The following is a 15445-nucleotide window of genomic DNA, read 5'->3' on the forward strand; positions in this document are numbered from 1 at the left end:
CCAAGCTTTTCCTCCAATTCACCACCAAGCCCGAGGCCTGGCCGAAAATCCGTAGAATAGCATCACAAGTCTGTGTCTCCAATTCATTGGGATTGAGGAAGGCCACCACATCGTCCGCAAACATGGACACACGTTGCTTTAGTCCTGAGCGTGCCAAAGGTGCAAGAATCCCTCTATCCGTAGCAAACTAGAAGAGTGCTTTAAGTGGCTCCATACACAATATGAAGAGCATAGGAGAGAGGGGGTCTCCTTGCCTAAATCCTTGGCATGGCAAGATCGGTCTACCAGGCATGCCATTTACCGTGATCCTCGTGGAGGAGGTGGCCAACAGTCCACACATCCACGTAATCCATTTGGCTCCGAAACCCAACCTCCGCAATACCTCAAGCAGAAAAGGCCACTAGATGGTATCGAATGCTTTTGTGATGTCGAGTTTAAGCAAGATTGTCGGATGCCTCAACGCATGCAATCTCCTGGCCGTGCATTGCACCAACATAAAGTTACCGTGTAGTGATCGGCCGCGCACGAATGCACTCTGGTGGTGCCCCACCAATCTCGGCAAGTCCTCCGCAAGCCTGGTTGCCAGAATTTTGTCGAAGATCTTCACTGGCCCACTTATAAGGCTCACCGGTCTGAAATCTTTTATATCCACCGCACCATGGACCTTGGGAAGGAGGGAGACCAGCACCTTGTTGATGGAAGCCAACCCTCTCATGTCTCCCGCATGGAACTGCTGCAGCGCCCTCATAAAATCAACCTTGATTACGTGACAGCAAGTCACAAAGAAGCGGCCTGTGAAACCGTCCGGGCCTGGCGCCTTGTCTAAGGGCATTGCTTTAATTATCCTCTCCACCTCCTCCTCCGAAAACGGGGCTTCGAGGTGTGTGAGATCCAGGAACGGGAGATCAAGTAAGTCCAAGTTTACCGAGGCCGGTCGATGAGCCGAAGAGCCAAACAGTGCATCATAATAATCATCCACCACCTTCGCGATGCTCTCTTGCCCCGTGTATAGCACTCCCTCATGGCTAAGAGGCGTAATCACATTCTTCTTCTGCCTGTGCCTCGCCTGCCGCTGGAAGAAAGCCGTGTTTGCCTCCCCCTCTCTGAGTTGCCATACCTGCGATCTCTGCCGCGCAATGGATCGCTCAAGCGAGCAGAGGCCTAGAAGTTTCTTCTTCAGTAGCTTCCTTAGTCCGTCCTCACAATCCGACAACTGGCGCGTGTCCGAAGCCTTGTCAAGCCGCCCAATGATCTCCATCGCCAAGGAAAGTTGAAGCTTAACATTCCCTATTCACTTGTCACTCCACCTTTGCAATGCTTTGGCCGTTGCATGAAGCTTGTTATCCAGGACCAAAAAAGGGCTCCCCTCAGACGGTACCGCATTTTTTTTATTTTGCTAACCACATGTCCCATGCGGTTTCTTCTTAAATAATGGATTAAAAAAAAACTTTGTTAGCACAGGATATTTCCTCCCTGTGATAATTTCTACCTTCAAATAAGGCATGCGCATGGAGTCAGTGGTGCTTGCTCCTAATTTGTCCAAGCTCGAAATAAAACTATAACTATACAGAGAGTAATAAAAAAACAAGTGGCATGCATGGACACGTGAAAAGAATTGGCATCACGCGAACAAGGATCAAACTTGTTGCTGCAGCAAGGAAAATGGGTGGGTATATTGCGGTCAGAAACCAGGCATGCCAGTTTTGACGCGGCGTCGTGGTTTGTCAAAGCCAGAAAAAAAAACAGTTGACGTCGCGTTGGACTTCTGAGTTCTGACCGTAGAATAGCGTGCATTCATTCTAAACCCTGAAATTGGCAACCTATGGCTATGCGTACGTTGGTTTGGAGTCAAAAGCGTACGTCGGTGGGCGCCGCACGAACCGATGATCTCTTGGCGGCGAGCACGCCTCCCCCTGGCACAAAAGCTCCTGACCTGCACCAGCACCACTAGCGCATGTGCATGGTTGGTCGGTCCAACGGACGGCTCGGGCGCAGGCATCACTGCCGGGGCGACACGACAAAGCAAGAACGCAGAGCCAGGCTCATGATGGTTTGCTGGTGCCGGCACAAAGCGTCGGGTCGGCCATAGAAAATGGAGGTAGTAGCACCGCAGGTACCCTAACTTGTACAGAATGTGATGATTCGGTTTCAAACTTGTAAAACTTGACTCCATCATATCCCAACTTGCACCAACTTGCACCTCATGTGATGATTTAGTCCCAAGCCAATCAGAGAACGACAATTGGCAGCCAGGTGGCTGGCCCGGTCAATGCACGCACTTTTGATAAAAACCCCCGCCTTTTTCCCTAATTAACCCACACTCACTCCACCTGAATTAAATCAGCACACTCCTTCTTTATGGTAAAATGTAGCATACATTGCGGACGCAGATTTTTGACTCCGAGGTGCTCCATCCACTGAAATCCTCACGTGTCGTTACTTTGGCCTGATTAGAGGCAATACATATTCAATACACTAGCGTAATACGAGCTGCGGTACAAGTTGGCCCAAGAATTAATTACGTGTGTGGTGCAGTCTGTTGTGACCGAATTAATTCAAATTCAGCACCAGGTGTTGCAAGCCATAATGAATGGCAATGACTAAAGAGGAAGCCTCACGTTAATTTTGATTTCAGTTTAGGACTTCAATCAAATCCGCTGAACAATGCATCTCGTTTATGATGGATGAGAGTCAATTCATTTGAGCACCTAATTATGTGAGACTCGGATAGTTGCAAAGACAAATGTTTCATAACATTTGGGTATATAATAAGAAACCTAAAAACATGAAACGTGATTTTTCCTTAAGCAAACGGTACAAAAATGATTTGGGTAGCACAGTACATAAAAATCTGCCTACCACGGCAGCTTCTTGGTTTACTTAGTATCCTGGTTACATAAATTACACCATTAACATCCTGGTTTACTTAATACTATCTTGGAAGAGAAAGATCTTGGTTTAAGTAAACTATCTGAATATGACCAGCTTCTTGGTTAACTTAATATTGAGTATATTGCTGATGCCTTCCACGAAAGTTTACTTATTAATATCATATTTATATGTCAAAAAAAAATACTACATCTTAGAAGACAGAAATACATCCTGGTTTACTTAATATCCAGCTTCTTGGTTATAAGTTAGAAAAAGACATCTTACTCACAATTAAATTCAGTTTAGTCAAAAATCCACATCCTGGAACCGAACTTAAACCATGATCTCTGTCTTCCAGGATATTAAGTAAACTTCTTGGAACTTAATATCCTGGTTTACTAAATTTCCTGGTTACATCTTGGAAGACAGAAAAGCTACATATAAACCTGAGTTTCCTGGAACTTTTTTATTTTCCCATGAACATCCTGTATCGATGGGCATGTAACAATTAACCAGGTGATTTTCCGCAAAAAAGCAGATTAGCTACAGAGATCTATACTTACAGGTTCAGTTGAGCTTCAGGCAGAGGTACAGAACGGCGTTAGATTGAGGATCCCCACGATGAGGAGGACCTTGAGAGTTGGCTGCATGGATTTGCTGCTCCCGATCTCGTTTGCGCCACCTATTTCCTGCTGCTCCCTTACGCCGCAGGCTGCCGTTGCTCGCTTCTCGCACGAGCTTCCACCAGCTTCCCGACGTTCTCCCTCTCGCCTGCCAGCGACAGCAGCGCGGCCAGCGCGTCCTTCTTTGTGCTCGTCGGGCCCGTGCGCACGAGGTGGACTAACTTTTCCACGACGGAAGGCTCGGCGGCACGTATGGACGGACGCCAGGCTGAGCAAGGCCGTCGCGGCGTTCTCCTTGGCGCGCCACGTCGTGCCGGAGCTCATGATGTGGGTCACTGCCTCGATGGCGCCATCGGCGTGCATGATGCGCTTCTTGTTGGCCTCGAGGATCGAAAGGTTGAGCAGCGCGGTCACGGCGTTGAGCTGGAGCCCGGCGTCCTCGGACTAGAGCAAGGGCACCAGCATCGGCGCGGCTCCGGCCTCTCCGACGAACGCGCGGTTGTCCGAGCCGGACTTGGAGAGCAGCCGGATCTCGTGCACCACGCGGTTGGCCGCGTCAGGGGAGAATGAGACGGAGAGCTTCTTCACCAGAAACGACGCCGTCATGCGCGCCACCTCGAGCGCCGCCTTGTTGGCGGCCACCGCCTGGGCCTGCTCGCTCTTGCTGGCCTCGCAGACTTCCATGGCTACGCCGTTCTCCCGGCACCACTTGGAGATGAGGTTCTTGAGAGACTTGTTGGGCACCAGCTCCAGATTGGCCAAGACTTGCCCCGTCTTGGGGCACGACGGCACGTTGACTTGCCGGAGCCGAACCACCGGTCGATCGACTCGCTGGTCTGACCGCTAGCGGCGACGACTGGGTCGCGCATTAGATCGAGGGAGATGGGGCACCGGAGGTCCGGTGGGGGCGCCGGTGACTCCCCGTCATCTTCGACATCGATGTCCGCCTTGGAATCCGAAAAGGCCGGGGCGTGGCACTGAACAGGACACACTTGGCGTACCGGAGCAGGCCGACGAGGGCGATCATGGCGGCAGTCCATCTCTCCGATGCTCGGTCGCCGATGTCCCGCTCGAGGCTCTCCATCTCGTCGCTGCAGCTGGCCGGGTCGTTGATGCCAACCTCCTCCAGGACCTCCTCCAGCCTCTCCCGCTCGGGCACGATCTCCCGCTCGATTTCCTCGATCAGCGACAGCACGGTGGTCTTGAGCGCCGGCTCCGGCTCGGCGGCCGACGCGCAACGGCGGCACTGGCGCGAGGCGAGGGCGAGGAGGTCCATGACGTCGTCGGCGAGGCCGAGCTCGACGACGGGCAGGAGGTCGAGCAGCGTGGCGAGGTCGTGGTGCAGGTCCCGCAGCTCGGCGTCCATCTCGTCCGACTGCAGCAGCAGCAGCGTGCGGCTCCGCGCGGCGCAGTCGGCCACCATGGCCTTGAAGCGCTGCAGCACGAGGAGCACCTCCCGCAGGCACAGCGAGGCCGACCGCGGCAGGTCGCCTTCGCCCGCCGGGTTGATTAGGGGAAAAGGCAGGGGGGGTTTATCAAAAGTGCGTGCATTGACCGGGCCAGCCACCTGGCTGCCAATTGTCGTTCTCTGATTGGCCTGGGACTAAATCATCACATGAGGTGCAAGTTAGGGTATGGTGAAATCAAATTTTGCAAATTTGAGACTGAATCATCACATTCTGTGCAAGTTAGGGTACCTGGGATGCTATTACCTCTAGAAAATGGGGCGGGCGCCAAAGCGAATCCAACCAAACCTTGGGCACGCCGAAAGCCGATGCGCCAGTCGAGACCCGCGTCATGGGATACCTTCCGTTTCCCCAGGCACCGGCTCCGGCTCGGGCGCATGCGCGCAGCATCGTCCCAGGCCACAGGTCTGATGAAAAGCACAAGCCATATTCAAATGTTTCCATGGAGAAATCGGGTGAAAGAGAGAAGAAGTAGCTACGTCAACCATGCGAGATTGGTGTGTGTGATCGCATCCGTGAGATGAGATAGAAAACTAGCGTCTCCACCAGTGCCTCTGCGTATCTAACCCGGGACAGCGACCCCCCACCGTTGATTCCTCAGGGAAAAAAATACGAAAAGAAGATGCTTTTCATGTATGAAAAAATAATGAAAGGTCGTGGTGATGACCGTGAACAAACGAAGAAGATCGTGGGGGTGACGATGAAAGAGAGAAGAGAGAATCAACAACTCTAAGTTGCAAGGGGCATGTGACAGCTGAATATGGTGTAGACACCGGAACAAAGCCATGTATGCCAATTTGGCGAGACCTTATTTATTCATTTTGGAAAGGTTGGAGAAACCTTCCAGACGGATAGAGCGGCAGCGACATGTATTATTGCCTTCACGCGATACTTACTTAATCATGTACACTTGCAATCTGCCTGTCCTAGAATGGGAACTGGCACAACATGAAGTAGATAGATCAGTCATACAATTAGTAGCAGTAGCATTTTGCAGTTATGCTCAGAAATCTGACTGGACCAAGAAACATGGCCAGTCCAACAACACAATCAAGTCAGAATTGAGAGTAGTACCAAAGAAACTAGGATAACAGCAGCAAGAAAACAGAAGTTTCTGACAAGGAACACAAACTAGGAACATGGAAACAAAACCTATGATCTCATTTCAACACAACCGGTTTCATCCGTAGCATCAAAGTCTCATTTAGCACCAGGGAGAGAAAAAAAATTACCCATGGGGACGACACACAAACCACTCTCGGACGTAGCTGACCACACAGACCCTGAGACTACAGTTCTTTACACAGACGTTTCATCCGTTGCATACCAGAGCCCAACTTGATAATAGGATTGGGCTACAAGCTGCGTTTGTCTACAACTCTAGCAGTGCAAGCACCACCACTACAACTACGACGATCGCATCTCTGAGATCTTGCCGGTCACCACCTTCTCTTGCTGAAAGCCCTTGGGGTACACAAGCACCGAGTCGACGCACAGGCCACCTTTCGTGTGCGTGCAGTCAATCTGCGCCATCGAGAACTTCAGCTTCAGTGCCTGGCCGGGATTTGTGGAAACAAAATCGCCTGCATGGTACAGAACCCAGCTCCCGGGCTCATCCAGGTAGCATTGAGATAATGCATTCTGGCCGTCCGAGGTGGAGAGCTGGAAGCGCACCGGCTTCTTGTTCCAGCCGTGGACGTGCTCGGTGCTGCAAACACGGCGTCCAAACCGCTTGCTGAACTTCCCAAGATGAACCCTGAAGTATAAACTGTAGGTTCCCACAGGGAAGCAGAAATCGAGCTCCCCAACCACTTCAAACCACCAGATTTGCTGAAGGTATGCCACGGACTGGAACCTGCATGAGCATATTGCGTATGCATAGGTCAGATAACAATTCCGGGAACACGGCATCATGCATCCTATTTGTGTTAGAATATAATTACATTGAAAGATACTGCACAGATGTAAACATTTGCTTGAGGTATCACAGTCTGATATATTCCATAGGCACAAAGTAGGTACATATATCTACTGCCATCATTTGGAAGGACTGCGTCTACATTAGCTTTTTGATAGCGCTGATAAGATAAAAGCAATCATCACTAGCCTATGTTGAATTTATGTGTCTGCCAGAGCAGCAAGCGAATGAGCATATGTAAAACTAATCATCCACTAATAGTAGTGTGTATGTTGGGAACAGCGGACAAAATTTTCATGTTTAAATGGACAGGTGCATAATTCTCAAATGCCTCTTGTGCTCAGGGGAAGAAGCATGCAGAAGTAGGCGTGTACTATTTCCCATCTTCTACCACAAACAACGAACAGCTCAATCTCACCATTAAGTATGTTGTTGCGGCATTTAATTGCAAGTTGCAACTCAAAACATCACATCTTTCTAACACAAACTGAAAAGAATATACTGTGGTAAGTGCGAGATCGGATTTTTACCTCGATTCTGTGGTCGGCATGTGTGTCCAATATCTCCTGTCATCGATGCCAGTTATGACCAGAGCTTTGGAGGATAGCGCCATACAAACCCTACCTTTGCTCTTCTCTAGCCAAAATTCCTGCAATTACAAAGCACACAAAATATAAGCCATTTAGCACTAAAAATAGTTCTAGGCCGTAGATAAAAAGGAACCAAGGGCGTTTTCGGTGCTGAAATTGTTATAAATTTCAGAGAAAAAATAAATGAGGCATTCAGGCCCCAATTTGTGACGTATTTTCAGAAAACAAAACGTGCATACTATTTGCTACGGTAAGAAAAACATACATGAGTTCTCCCCCTTAACACTAATTAACTTTGTAACGATTCAGACATCAGACCCGGAAAAGAACAATGATTCAAGCACGACACTATTTGGTTATAGACAATCCCCTGAGGTGCACACGAAAAAAAAATCATAGACAAGCACACGGAAAGGGACCTATATTTCCTCTGGAAGAATATCTGACCTTGGTGCCGTCTTCGAAAGAGACGGGCCTGGAGAGCCTGGCGTAGATCTCCTTGGTCCCGGCCCGCCTCCGCCGGCGCCTGCCCTCCTCGCCCCCGCCCTCGACGTACCCGATCAGGTGGCGGTAGTTCTCCGGCAGCTTGGCCTCCCACACGAAGTCAGCCCCCGCGGCGCCGCGGAACGCGTGGTTGAGGCGCGCGAGTCGGCAGATCTCCGGCGCGTCGAGGCGGAGCAGCACCTGCGCGGCGCAGAGCTCCGGCAGGTCGCCCAGGCCCGCAGCACCCGGCGCAGCCTCCGCCGCCGCGCCGAAGAAAAAGCTCGAGACCCCCGCCCCCATGGCTCCTTGCCTCCTCCAGTCGCAACGACCTCAGAGGCCCGCCCCGCACACCCTTTGTAGCAGCAGATGGGAACCGAATCCCGCGCAGAAGCCGATCCCCGAATCGAAGGAGCTCCTCGATCGACCAGCACCCGATTCCGCGCCCGTAATGGAAGCTCGCGATCACGCCCGCCCGCGCACGAATGGAATCCTCTGGGAATTTGTTCGCCCGCTTGAGGAAAAAGCAATGCGTCGTTGGAGAAGGAAAGGGGGGGAAATAAATAAACGAACCGGAAGGACGGAGGAAGCGTCGCCGAAGGGAATAAATAGACGGCGAGCCGGGGGAAGGAAGGGGGGCGGTTAATGGGCCGTGGATAGGGTTTCATGGGCAGTTCACGCTGCCTTTCTAGTTTCCTTCTAGTTTCTACCCCCTGAAAGTGCTCGGTAATTACGCTTTTTACCTCTCGATGGACCTGTTGGTGACGCTGCGCGCCAGCGATAATATCTCGAAGGGCACGTTCGTAAATGTCGGGACCATATCGCGCCCCACTCGGGATTTAATGTTTAAACAGGTTGGATATGATGTGGATTAATTGCCGCCATTAACACGGGACGTCCGTGGACGCGGTCCGCTGCACGGGGCTGATGATGGCTGTGGGCTACCAGGGCGGTCCATGCGTACGGGCCCGTGCGGTGGGTGCAGGAGTGGCGTACAGCTGGAGGGAACGAAGCAGCCCCGTCGCGCCTGGAGACTTCCATGGCATGGCTCGCACGGACAGGTTGGCGGGATTATCTATACTTATCCAAATCCGGCTCAATTACCGCATGCACGCACGCACGCGAATCGCGAGACCGCGTTGCCACGGCACGGAGCTAAACTGGGACTAGATGGGAGTGTCGATGCCCGGCATGTCGCACACGGATTTCCTTTCTGGTTTTTTTTTTTTGCGATGAATAATTTCCTTTCCGGTTTTCTAATTTAGTATTAGTACAGTAGGTACGTATATATACGCATGAAATTAGATTAAATTAGTGGGTCACGGGGTTGACGCGTTGTAGGGCGTTTGACAGTAGAGAGCATGGCTAATTGGTTATCCACTTACGCATGAAAGGAACGTTAGAAATCATGACAAATTGTTCCCAGTGTGCTTTCTATTGGTACTTTCACGAAATGTATTGACACTCCAGCACGACCGGTAAGAATTTGATCGTCAAAACTGTGTAGAACGAAGAATTGCCCCAAAAAATAGGAGGCTAAAACAGAGGAAGGCAAACTCATTATCGCTATAAGTCAGCATGATCTGTGTGTCAGTGGATCATAACTACTTTCTCCGTTCACAAATATGAGATGTTTTGGATATTTTAATATAAACTAAATACAGACTGAAATGAACGAACAAACACACTAAAACGTGACTATACATGACTGATTCAAAAAAATTAGAATATCTTATATTTGTGAGGCGGAAGTGGGGGGTGTTAATGCACACACTACTATTTGGTCCGAAATTTCGTATTTCCACCACCATGCCCCGGTCGCCGATGAGCACCTAAACACCTTGATCGCGGGATAAGCACGGGTCCGACGCTTCGTCTCGTCTTTCGGGTTATCATGATCGATCGATGAGGAGGATATAGACCTAGGGTAGGCTCACAAGCCTGACCTATACACCCTACCTAAGGTCACTATCCTAGAAGTAAGGGCACCCCAGAGATAGTAGAGAATACCAATTGAAGACGTCGAGTGCAATCCACTCGACCAGTCATATCACTCGGGTACCCCTCCTTCCCGATATCACTCGACCATACAAGAAACCACTCGACCTACTGAAGACCAGGAGTCGCACAGAACAGCAACGGTCAAGCATTCACTCCGTAGTCTTCAAAAGCATTAATAGCACTTTATAGCTGGCATTATTAGTAATGCCCTCTCTTTATGTACATTAAACTCTCTGTAACGGGGGATGGCTGGGTCCTGGGGCACTCTATATAAGCCACCCCCTTCCTCCGGCACAAGGGTTCGCACCCCCTGTAACACACACGCATACTATAATTCAGTCGACCGCCCCCGGGCACCGAGACGTAGGGCTTTTACCTCCTCCGAGAGGGGCCTGAACTCGTAAACACTTGCGTACAACCTCACCGTAGCTAGGGCCTTGCCTCCTCATATGTAACCCCTACTCTTACTGTCAGTCTTAGTACCACGACAGTTGGCGCCCACCGTGGGGCAAAGCGTCTTAACGACTTCTGGCGAGGTTGCATTTTCTTCAGTCTTCATCAACATGGTTTCCGGCGGCAGTTTGATCATGGGCCGCGAGTTCCGACTCGGCGCGCTCACTTTCGTTGCCGACGACTCGGCCTGGCTCCAGGAGGCCCCCCTCGACGTCGAGGCACTGCCGATTCGAGGTTTGTCGCACTTCCGCGCGAGTGCCCGTGGCGTCCTCCTCCGGTAGCCGTTGACCCCGTACCAGTCGACGCCCGTGTTGACCTCTCCCTCCGCCGGATGCCGCTGTCGGTGTCAAAACTGGCGGATCTCGGGTAGGGGGTCCCGAACTGTGCGTCTAAGGCTAATGGTAACAGGAGCCAGGGGACACGATGTTTTACCCAGGTTCGTGCCCTCTCGATGGAGGTAATACCCTACTTCCTGCTTGATTGATCTTGATGATATGAGTATTACAAGAGTTGATCTACCACGAGATCGTAGAGGCTAAACCCTAGGAGCTAGCCTATGATTCTGATTGTTCTTGTCCTACGGACTAAACCCTCCGGTTTATATAGACACCGGAGGAGGTTAGGGTTACACAGAGTCGGTTACAAAGAAGGAGATCTAATATGCGAATCGCCAAGCTTCCCTTCCACACAATGGAGAGTCCCATCCGGACACGGGACTAAGTCTTCGATCTTGTGTCTTCATAGTCCAATAGTCCGGCCAAAGTATATAGTCCAGTTGTTCGGATACCCCCTAATCCAGGACTCCCTCAGTAGACCCTGAACCATGCTTCAATGACGATGAGTCCGGCGCGCAGATTGTCTTTGGCATTGCAAGGTGGGTTCTTCTCCAAAACCAGAGTACCTGTCATAGCGAACAGTGTCCGGCTTCCCATTAATGTCGTACTCCTCGGCTTTTGTGCTTCAATAACGGCTATCTCCATGTGTCGAGTGAATACGAGGAGCCGGGGCATTTTTACATTTGCCACCATAACCCTGTAAGTGAACCGTCTATTTGAAGAGATGGGGATCCTCAGATCCAAATCTCACCATCTCCCCCCAAGCAAGCATCCAACAGAGCGCGTCCGGAAAACCATTCCATCATGGCCGGTCGCCGCAGCTCCTCTTCTTGCTCCTGTAGCTCTGCGCCGGGTGATTGGAAAAAGTGTTCTGTCCCCCATAGCCATTTAGTAGAGTTGCAGACCCAAGGGTTTCTTCCACCTGCATATATGGTCCTCGTCCGAGCCGGACTAGCCACCTATAACGGCGGGGAGCAAGCGGAAAACTTTCCTAACCCATCTAGGGGGGAGCGGATATGGCTTGTCCCATATTTGCTGAGAGGACTTGGGTTTCCAATCCACCCATTCCTCTGCGGGCTCCTGGAGTTCTACGGCCTCCACCTGCATAACTTCACCCCTGCCTCCATACTGCACATCGCAGGTTACGTTGCCCTCTGTGAGCTATTTCTGGGCTGCGAAGCTCATTTCGAGTTATGGAAGAGGCTATTCTGCCTCATCCCTCGCAATCAGGAGGGATCTATATATCAAGTGGGCGGAGTCAAAATATGGCGCGTTGCCCAGGCCGGATACCTCTTCGGCACTCCAAAGAAGGCATCCGAAGGCTGGCCTTCGGAGTGGTTTTATGTAGATGATGTTCCCCTTCTGGACCCAGTCTGGCCAGGCCTTCCTGAATTCACCAATGCCCCGCTAAAGAAACGCCAAAGTTGGCGCCCTCGGAGCCCCCAGGAGGAAGACGACAGGGAAGTCCTCTATTTGATGGGCAGGATAAAAATACTGGCCCAATCAGGACTGACAATAATAGAAGTTATGTCAATATGCATAATACAGGGGGTGCAGCCACTTCAATATCGGGGGAAACCCATGTGGCACTTCAATGGAGAAGATGACGCCACCCGCTGCGATCGTAAAGGTCCGGACTCCGCCACCGCTCTGGCGAGAATATTGTCCAATTTGTATAAAGGAGAAGAAGAGGAGCTCCTCCGCATTAAGCCGCGGTGTCGGAGTAATGGGCCACGGGTAGGCTAACCCGAGTCCCAGGACCTTTCAAGACATCGGGGCAGGCCGCGCCCCTCAAGACGAGTCCCAGGAGCGACTCCAAGGCAAGCCGAGTCCCAGACGGCAACTCCGAGATAAGCCGACTCCGAGCTGGCGACCTCCAGAGAGGCCGACTATGGAGAGTCGGCCCATGACTCCTCCCTCATCTCGAAGTACGATGCGGGGTACGATCACGGCGTGGCCGTTCCCCCCTGCTTATGAAGGGCCGGCATGGCTACAGTGAGCCGTATCGCTGGAAGATCTCCGGCGAGGCGCGACACTTTTGCCATGCCTGCCCTGACCTCAGCCACAGTGTGCAGCACACGGTGCCCACGACGCCAGCCTGTACAACCCGAAGGCGACGGGGCCGCCTGTCAGTGGGTGGGCCGAAGGCGGCCTGAGCGCCCCGAAGACGGACCTGTGGGAGTCGGCCTCCCTGGAGTCGGCCGACTCCTCCCCAGGGCCCCACGAGCCATTAACCAGATAGGATGGGGAATGGCGATAGTGATCGCCCGATAGATGGCGGCACTGTTGCCACGACCCAATGACCGAGCCTGCGTCATCAGGAGTGCCGCTACAGTATCAAGCCTGTCCGCGGGACCCGCCATTCGGCGGCCCCAGAAGCCGGCGGGGAGGACGGCGGCCTGAGAGACAGACGACTGGGACCCGCGCCCAGCTGGATGACTATTGTACCCCCGGGGGGTAGGCCTATATAAACCCCCCGGGGCACCCATGCAAAGGGTTCGGACCTAGATAGAGATAGACCAGATAACACAAGGAGGAGAGAGCTAGCCTTGCCCTCTCCTGCCTCCCGAAACAGCTCAGGAGCACCATTGTAGTCACTTTGCCTTAGTGATCACGCGGAGACCCCGCAGAGCAGCAGTAGGGGTGTTATCTCCTAGGAGAGCCCTGAAGCTGGGTAAGTTCCATCGGCGTGCATGTCTTCGCCTCATCCCGCTTCCAGGCACCGGTGACGTTCTACTCGCTCCCACCATGATAAGCCATCCTTTGGAATATGTTGTATCCAACCCCCGACATTTGGCGCCCACCGTGGGGCAAGGTGCACCGTCGTCCGGAGATCTGCTCTGGACGGGAACCCTGTTCCTCCCCGGCGAGCACAGCCAGCCCGGCACGCCGAATGGTGTCTGTGCCGACGCGCTGCACGGCGCTGAGATCGCCTGTGCGGCCAGCTGCCTCGCCGATCTTATCGGCGAGGTTCGCCTCTCCGATGAGCCTGCGTCCGACGCAGGCACGAGTGGCCCCAAGAGCCTCCTCGCGGGCCTCCTCGACCAACTCCATGTCGCCGGCGAGCCTGCCGCGGACCTGGAGTCCATAGGATCCACCGACCCGATGCTGGTCGACTCCGATACCGCATCGCTCGACGCGTTCCCCACCAACGTGGTGGTCTACGACGAGCCGCTCTCTTACGCGGGGAGCGGCGGAAGCACCGTCACTGAGGTCCTCGTCCTCGACCATGGCGAGCGCTCCGGCGAAGGAGCGCACGACCCACTTGACGCGGCCCTGCGAGACCTTGCAGCGCCGATTCCGGAAGACGCCGACGCCGAGACGCTGGAGGCGCTCCGCCTTCAGCTCGTCGAGGGCGCGAAGAAGCTGGCAAGCATGAGGCGCTTGTCAGAAGCTTATCAACGCGAGATGGATCGCGCCATAGGCGGCTCGCCGGCTCCAACCGGGCCTAGCCGCCTAGGCGCGGTATGACAGCGCGGCGCGGCAATCGCCAACCTCTTCAGGGTTGATCGCCCTGTGTATGCCACGCCCGCAGAGAATATCCATGCCGCCCAGGCGGCGGCAGACGAGCTCGACAACTTCGAAGGCGAAGAGCGCCGCATAATGATGGAGCGAGTTCAGCAGCTCCTCGACGCGGCTGTCGCGCAGAATGATGCCGGCTGCCGCACCGAGGCGCCGCAGCGCCAAAATGACGACCCACCGCCTCGCCGAGACCAAGGTGCAACGTCTCGGACGCCGACTGGCGGGGTCCGTGGGAAGAAGGACAAGGAGCCGGCTGTCAGCCACAGTCGGACTCACGTCACCATCGAGCGCGGCCAAGACGGCCGCCCCAAAGCGGTGGAACGGCGGGACGACTACCTGCCTCCCCCTCCTCGCAGAGAAAGGCGAGTCTCCCCGCCGCCCGTGGAACATCCGACTCTCGGCGACCGCCTTGGCCGCCGAGAGGGAGTCAGAGAGAACGACGCCCGCCACCGGATTGACCGACTCCACCGATCCCTGGCGCTGGAAGAAGAAGACGAGTTGGGTCCCCCCTGCTTTGGACCATGCATCCGAGATGAGCCCTTCCCCAAAGGGTTCACGCTCCCCCGAGACACGCCCAAATATACCGGCACCGTGAAGCCGGAAGATTGGCTGATCGACTACTTCACGAGCACGTACAAGCGACCTCCCAAGCCACGCCAACTCTCCTTGTGTGTGCAAGGCCCTGACGAGTCTACTTGCGACTACCTCGCGCGCTGGGGTGAACTCTGGAACTCCTGTGAGGGCGTGCACGAGGTGCAGGCCATCGAGTACTTTACTGCCGGGTGCAGAGAAGGCACCCTCCTCAAGCACAAGCTCCTCTGCGACGAGCCGGAGACCCTCGATGAGCTGCTGATCACAGCGGACAAGTACGCCACGGCCGACTCCTCCATGAAGGCGGAGATTCGGGTCAGCACAACTGGCAAAGTCGCCCCTCGGGCTCCAAGAACTCCGGCTGGAGACACCAGTCGGCGGCAACAGCAGAATGACCAGAAGCGCAGAGCCCCGCAGCCGACTTCCAGCAGTCGGCAAGTGGCAACAGCAGAGGACCAGCAGTTGGAGGGACCGCCTCCGGCGAAGCGACAGAAGGGCGGCAAGTCCAACTGGCTGCCGACTTTCTCCTATGAGCAGACTCTAGATGGTCCCTGCAAGTTTCACAGCGGCACGAACCCGTCAAACCACACCACCA

At 53.6% G+C, this 15445-nt stretch overlaps 1 protein-coding gene and 1 pseudogene across 1 annotated transcript; both read right to left on the reverse strand.

The window, feature by feature from the left end:
- Positions 1–3150: 3150 nt before the first annotated feature.
- On the reverse strand, positions 3151–5105 carry LOC119336089 (annotated as a pseudogene).
- Positions 5106–6095: 990 nt separating this feature from the next.
- Positions 6096–8562, reverse strand: LOC119336098 (F-box protein PP2-A13-like). The gene is made up of 3 exons (XM_037608127.1): positions 7916–8562; positions 7409–7527; positions 6096–6815 (listed from the first exon to the last, which is right to left on the reverse strand). The coding sequence occupies exons 1-3, from the start codon at positions 8249–8251 to the stop codon at positions 6368–6370; spliced, it is 903 nt and encodes a 300-aa protein (XP_037464024.1). The 5' UTR covers positions 8252–8562; the 3' UTR covers positions 6096–6367.
- Positions 8563–15445: the final 6883 nt, after the last annotated feature.

The sequence above is a fragment of the Triticum dicoccoides genome, chromosome 1B, assembly GCF_002162155.2.
Source record: "Triticum dicoccoides isolate Atlit2015 ecotype Zavitan chromosome 1B, WEW_v2.0, whole genome shotgun sequence".
NCBI classification, from domain to species: Eukaryota; Viridiplantae; Streptophyta; class Magnoliopsida; order Poales; family Poaceae; genus Triticum; species Triticum dicoccoides.